Raw genomic sequence first — 6,528 nt, 5'->3', positions numbered from 1 at the left:
TGCACTGGGCTGGCAGAAGGTGATTTGAGAAGTGGAGTCAGAGGTGCTTCCGACAGGACCCTGCATCCTTGCCTGCCTTCTCCCTGCCCGTCTGATGGAGCCTGGTGCTGCCTGGAAATGACCCTTGGACTTATTTACAAAGGTGTCAGTAGATGGCAGAGAGAGCAGGTACCGGCTGTGCTCACAAGACCAGTGTTGTCACCAACAAGACGTGAAGGAAGCTGGAAGGACCGTGAGACTTGGTCAGTGACCAAAGCTGCTCCTCAGAATCGGGCAGGAGGGGTGGGGAAAGGGACCTGCACTCTCTGATCCCCATCCCAATCCCAGGGGAAGCCCAGGGGCCTGGAGCCCACTGCCTGGAGCATCCAAACAAGCACCGCCCCCACTTCCTGGGGAGAAAACAGACAGGGTTAGATGGATAGGACGTCTGGCCACATGGGAACGAAGCTCCTCTGGGAAAAAGAAACCACACTTCAACAGCATCACCATGAAAATATTTATTTGTGATAATCATAAGTCAGTAAGACCAGAACAGACAGACACAGCCTCGACAGCGCTGCAAGGGGTTTATGTTTAAAACACATCCACAGGTGCACAGTAGGTGGGGCTGGCACATAGAGCACAGGGCTAGTGAAACCATCACCGGAACCGTAGGGAGCCCCTCTGGTCCCAAGGCTGTATCATTTCTCCCAGATTCTGGAAGGACAGGGTCGGCACCAACTGGCCTGAGTCAGAGCCTCAGGCCTCCTGCGGGTCCAGGTTTGGAACTGTTGCAGGAAACCCCGAGTGAAACTCTAGAAGTATGCAGCTTTGAAGCCAAAAACATTCAACACGCCACCTACACACCCTTATCCTTCAGGGGCTGTGTGGAGCGAAGTAAGAATTCACTTCTACCTCCCCAGCATCAACATTGACGCCTCCCATCACCAAGACAATGGTCCCAGGTATTTTGCAGAAATGCACAAATTGCCTCTATCCCCTTTTCACTCTTTGGGGGCACACTGGGGGTGCTGCTGCCAGGCTCATCCATTCCCTTTGTCCGTCCCTCCTCCATCCTGGTCATGACCCACACTCACCTGCCTCGTGCCAGAAGCTGGGGGCTGGGTGAGAAAGCAACAGTGGTCTAGACCTCGCTGACCCAGCTCTGTATCCTTGGGTGCACGAGGACCAGGACCCCTGTCTGGGGGGCTCCCGAGCAAAGGGCCCTAGGGCGGTGGGCCCCCTGTCTGCCTGATCCTGCCGGGTGGAGGGCAGCTCTCGCAGGACAGCGCTGCCCCCGGCCAGGCTGAGTGGCCCATGGCATGTCTTCCCAAGAGTGTTTCCTGCTGCAGAAAATTGGGCTGCTGAGGGGCTGGGAGCGTCCTTCCCTGCAACCCTGGAACTTGGGGCCCCTCCCTGAGCACAGGGCTCTGCTTGGCTCTGACAGTGGAGAGCTTTAAAAACACCTGTTTACTCTGCCAGGAGTTAAAAAGAAAATTCTTAAAAGAAGTTTCCATTCATATAAAGTTTTAAAATATTCTCTAAGCCAGACCTAAAATGATTTGCCAAACGACCAAACGAACACACGCTGTTGGGAGCAAAGACCTCTAGTGAAAGGCAGGAATGTAGCTTGTAAGACAACGTTTCTTGATCGGTGTCTTTGCACATTAAGAACAAGACGTCTTGCACCAAGAATGAACTGCAGGAGTCCAGGGGAAGACAGGAGCTAAGGAGAGCTCACGGTTTTAGGAACTGAGACCCTGGGCCATGTGGCAGACACACTCAGGGCCCCCCTCCCTATGCAGCGAACAGACTACAAACCCCAATTCCTGTTACGATCGCCAGACAGGAAAGCCCCTGAAGAAACACCCCTAGAAGGGTGGCTGCTGGGTGGCACCATGGGGAGTGGGAGAGGACCTGTGCCCTCACTGCCCCCTGCTGGCAGAGACCGGAAGCAAGGCAGGACTCAAACCAGGTGTTAAGCCGCTTTAGTAATGACTCTGTGTGACCCCACGGACTGTAACCCACCAGGCTCCTCTCTCCATGGGATTCTCCAGGCAAGAACACTGGAGTGGGTCGTGAAGCCCTTCTCCAGGGGATCTTCCCAACCTAGGGATCGAACCTGCGTCTCTTACGTCTTCTGCACCGGCAGGCGGCTTTTTACCACTAGTGCCACCTGGGAAGCTCTCCGAAAACAACAGAGCTGTCTACAAAAGCGGGCTCTTGCTCAGGACGCTCACGGCTGCAGAAGCAGACACAGATCCAGGCATGCCAGCTCTGCACAAGGCTGCAAGGCCACACGTGTGCAGGCGCTCGATCCCTGCTTGGTGGGGACCAGCCTGACCGGCTCTCACGGGCAGACCTGGAGAACATTGCAGGAGGGGGAGCGGGTCTTCTGGGGAGAGCACAAGCATCCTGACCAAGCACGGCTAAATTCAAGGCTTCCTGGCCTCGAGCCATAGACACGGGCTCCCAGAGGGAGAAAGCCCGCCTTCCCTCGGGCCAGGGGTCCCTCTGAGTGCCCCCTGGCACATCCACCTGCCACCTCCCTCAGTAGACACGGGAGTCAGCTCTTCAGGGAGGCTACTCGGGGTGATGAGAAGGGAAGCCCCCAGCAGCTGGGCAGCGGGAGGTGGTGTGGACCCGAAATGGGTGGGCCTGGGATCTCAGAACTGAGTCTGGGAGCCACGTGGCTGCCACCCAGACTCAGAAAGCCAGGACCACACGGCAGCGGCCCTGTGGGCACATACCTCTCTGCTCCTCAACACACTCCCCTTGTTCTGGCCCAGGCAGGTGCTGAGGGGTCCTGAGCAGACCCCTCCCCGCCCTAGAGGGAGACCTGAGACCAGGCGGGCAGCCAGGGCGGGCTATTCCGGCTTGGAGCACAGCCCAGTTCTGTGGTCACACGCACTGTGATTCACAGACGGGGGCCCCCACCGCCCCAGGCAGGTGGTCCCGAGGGCGGGTGCTCAGCGAGGTCCAGGGGCCTCCAGAGAGAAGTGTCCCCTCCTCTACAGTGAGAACTGAGGAGTGAGTTCAATCCTCAGCTGAGGAGTGGACAGGAGGTCTGAGCAATGAGAAGGTCAGGAGCCCCAAGACAGGCTCAGCCACTGTGAAATTAAACACACGGTAAAGACTGGGTCTGACAGATTTAAGGATAACAGAGCATCGTTTTCTACCATCGCTTGACACTGTTCACAAAAACGGCACAGACTAGCCTGGTTACCCCTGCAGGACTTGGCACTGATTCAAGGCTGGTTGAAGAAGAAGGACCATGTTTTGTAATCCATCTCTAAGGTCTCCAGGAGAAGGTCTGAAATCTACACCCTGGGAATAAGCAAGCAATTCAGGGCCAATATAGCTTTCATCTTAAATTACTATTTTCTATGTTACTCAACTATAGAAAGTAAAAAAAAAAAATAAAAAGGGTAATTCTAACTTGGACCCAAACTGTATCAGAACCCACTGCTATCAGGCATGGTAAGTTCTGGATGGGAAATTCTGAAGAGACAGCCAGGGCCTCTGCTTTCATCACCACAGATGGACTAGGTCCCCAGGGGAAGGCGCCTGAGACACACAGGTTCAGCAACTTCACAACAGACAAAGAGCGCACTTTGCTTGGGTGGGGAGGTTGGAGGTGGTTCTCACAGAAGCTAAGGGTCTCTCTGTGGGTCCCAAGCACCCCAGACACTCCCAGGAGCCCCAGTTTCCTTCTCCTAGTGCATGGGGCTTGGGCCTTGGCCTCTCCTCGCAGCTGTGGCTTCATAGTTCAAGGAGATGGAAGAGCTCACGGTTTTACTGGTAGAACAGCTCTGATTGTTCTGTGTATGATACTGCGAATTAAGAGCTAAATCCACAGTGGGGGCCAGGACTAAGAAAGCACACTGTTTGCCAAGCGCATTTTTCTTTAACTTCACAGTGCACACAAAACAAGCTGCTACCCCCAACACCATGTTTTTAGGGCGGGTTTTCACCATCTTGTTGAGATAATCAAGGTTCTTGCTTACAAGTGTAAGTCATCTTACACTTGCTCTCCCTAAGGTTTGTTTTTAAAAGATTTCCCCTGGGCTGGCAGTGTGGCCATCTCCCAGCTCTAGTTGGTAGTGACTGTCTTTTTCCACGAAGGGCTCTGTGAAGGCCAGAGCCCTGTGGGACTATGGTGGGTCCCTGGCCGCCCTACTGGGGGGCTGTCCCCCGCCAGGCCTTCCAGCGCCTCCTAGGCCAGCGGGCCCTGCAGGGACCAGGAAACAGGACAGGGACATGTGCCCTGACCCGCTGGCCACTGCAGGGAGCTGAGAACCCTGACCCTGGACAGAGGAACTAATGCCCGAGTCACAACATTCAGAACATGAGCGGAGTGGGGGAGAAAGACGAGAGTGGGTGCACAGTGTCCAGGGGAGACCAGCCTGCCTTCATCCGGGGGCATCTTCAACACAGGGAAGAAGGCGGCCCTGAGGCGGCGAGCATCCTGGAGACACAGGCCCGGCCTCAGGAGGGGGCCTGCCTGTGGGGCCGGGGCTGCCCTAGGAGAGCCTGCTTCCCCAGGGACGCCCATCTGGGCCCCGACATCCCGTAGTCTCCCTGCTTCCCTCCAGGTTGTGGGTTTCTGAGAGACGCAAACCCTGCAGGCCCCAGAGTCGGGGGTGGGCTCTGAGCATGGGGACACCCTGCCTGCATCCGTGCCGGGGGAGGGTCCTCAAAACTCTGGGCAGAGTGGAGCCGGGGAGGTCACCCGAGCAGCGGACGACTGGACTGGCGTCAGGACTGGTGCCCCACCCACAGTGCGGGGCGGGCGGAGCTGCACCTCGCTTCCCGGCACCTGGCGGGCTCGGGACACAGGCAGCAGGGGAGCGGGGGCAAGATAACTGGGTTGGGGCTGCACACACCAGCAGGGGGCCGGGCAGGAGCCCACCTCCGCCTTCTGGACACATCTGTCAGCAGCAGTGGGTGGCAAATACACAGCATGTGACTCACTGGCTCAACAATAAGGAGCCTGAAGACCCACAGGCGCCCTCGGCCACACTCCAGCCTCTGTCCCGTGGGGGTGCCTAGTGACGCTGAGTTACAAGGCAGCCCCCCTGCCTGAAACACGAGAGACGTGCAGATTTCCGGGGTCTTGGGAAGGTCCCCACCAAAGTGACTGTGCAGCGTTTGTGCGTCTGAGCTTCAGGAACTCGTTCATACCAAGAACAGAAGCAGAGACCCTGAAACCCTGGGGCTGCCCTGCAGCAAAGCAGGAGGCAAAACGTTCTGAATGGGGAACACAGAAGGCGAGCTCAGAGCAGGGATAAAGATAGGTACATCATTTTTCTGGACATGAACACTAACCCCTGACTCGCTGCGAGAGGCGGACACTGTGGTCTCCCTGGGCCCCGCGCTCAGGAAGGGGACGCGCCATGTGCCCCAAGCCAGCCCGGGGCCCAGAGACCTGAACACGGAGCTGGTTTTACAGGAACCTTGGGGGAGGGGAGCTGGGGGTCCCAAATTACACATCTCTGTGATCACTTTGTTATTTTTAAAAAGCACGACTGGCACATTTTCACAATTAAGACCAGTGGATGCTGGACACTCACGAAAGAAAAAAAATAGCAATAGCAAGTTTCAGTCACACCTCTAAGGCAGACGTTACATTTTTCACAAGGTCGGAGACGGAGACACCTGACACTGGGCGTGACGGAGGCGGGTTCGCCAGGCTCTCAGAGCACCGTGGCCTGGACGACGATCTCGGGGCTCTCGATGTCCTTCTTGCTCTGCACCATCCTCAGCTCCAGCTGGGCGGGGCTGGGTTTCACACCTTCCCCAGACTTGGCTGCAAGACAAGCAGAGCACTGACGACAGGGCCAGGGCGGGGGGTGTGGGGGGGAGTCATTCCGAATTTCTCTCTTCCTTCCCTTTGCCTTTGGGCTGAGTCCCCAACGTTCATCCCTGAGTGTCCATCTCAGCAGGGATGGACATGCTGCTCCTCCATGCTGCCCCTCCCCAGCCCTGAGGCCCCAGCCAGGGAGACAGTGGGAGCCTCGGCCCTGCATGACGCCGCCCCACACCTCTGCCCGCCCGCCTGCCTGCCAGGCCTACCTTTTGCACACTTGATGGTCCGCTGCAGAACATGGTGCATGGCTGACACAGTCTTCTCACAGGCTACCTGCAGGGGGGGGAGGACGCTGAGCCCCGCCCACACGGGGCGCTCTGCCCCCCAACCCCCATGCTGCCCGAATGGACACTGCCCACCAACAGGGCACTGGCTCCATGATCCCCCCACCAGGAGAGCCGAGCAGAGAGGACTGTGCACTAAACAGACCACAGGCAACTGTCAGGACTGCCTGGCACGTAGTAGGTGCTTAATAAGCCTTTTGGGAATGAATCTGTTATAAAGAACGCACAGGAAAGAGCTCCTGCCCCCAGGCTGGCCAGAGTCACTGCACGCTGGCCTTTCAAACTTAAAGACAGGGCTCAGCAGTGCCGAAGATGCAAGTGGACTCCCTCCCTGACAGTGGGATCTGGGCTGAGCTGAACTCAGGCTCGGCAGAGGGCGGCCCCATGAGGCCTCCA

At 57.3% G+C, this 6,528-nt stretch overlaps 1 protein-coding gene across 1 annotated transcript in view; it reads right to left on the bottom strand.

Moving 5' to 3' along the window:
• Positions 1-482: 482 nt before the first annotated feature.
• Positions 483-6,528, bottom strand: part of PDXK (pyridoxal kinase) — a 30,683-nt gene continuing 24,637 nt past the window's right edge. Inside the window, exons 10-11 of the mRNA XM_065943603.1 lie at positions 6,055-6,121; positions 483-5,788 (exon numbers count right to left, since the gene is read on the bottom strand). Of these exons, the coding sequence (XP_065799675.1) occupies positions 5,676-5,788; positions 6,055-6,121 (180 nt within the window). The 3' untranslated portion in view covers positions 483-5,675. The remainder of the gene's footprint in view (positions 5,789-6,054; positions 6,122-6,528) is intronic.

The sequence above is a fragment of the Muntiacus reevesi genome, chromosome 8 (genome assembly GCF_963930625.1).
Source record: "Muntiacus reevesi chromosome 8, mMunRee1.1, whole genome shotgun sequence".
NCBI lineage: Eukaryota > Metazoa > Chordata > Mammalia > Artiodactyla > Cervidae > Muntiacus > Muntiacus reevesi.
The sequence above is the reverse complement of the archived record's forward strand: the minus strand, read 5'-3'. Positions and strand labels throughout refer to the sequence as shown.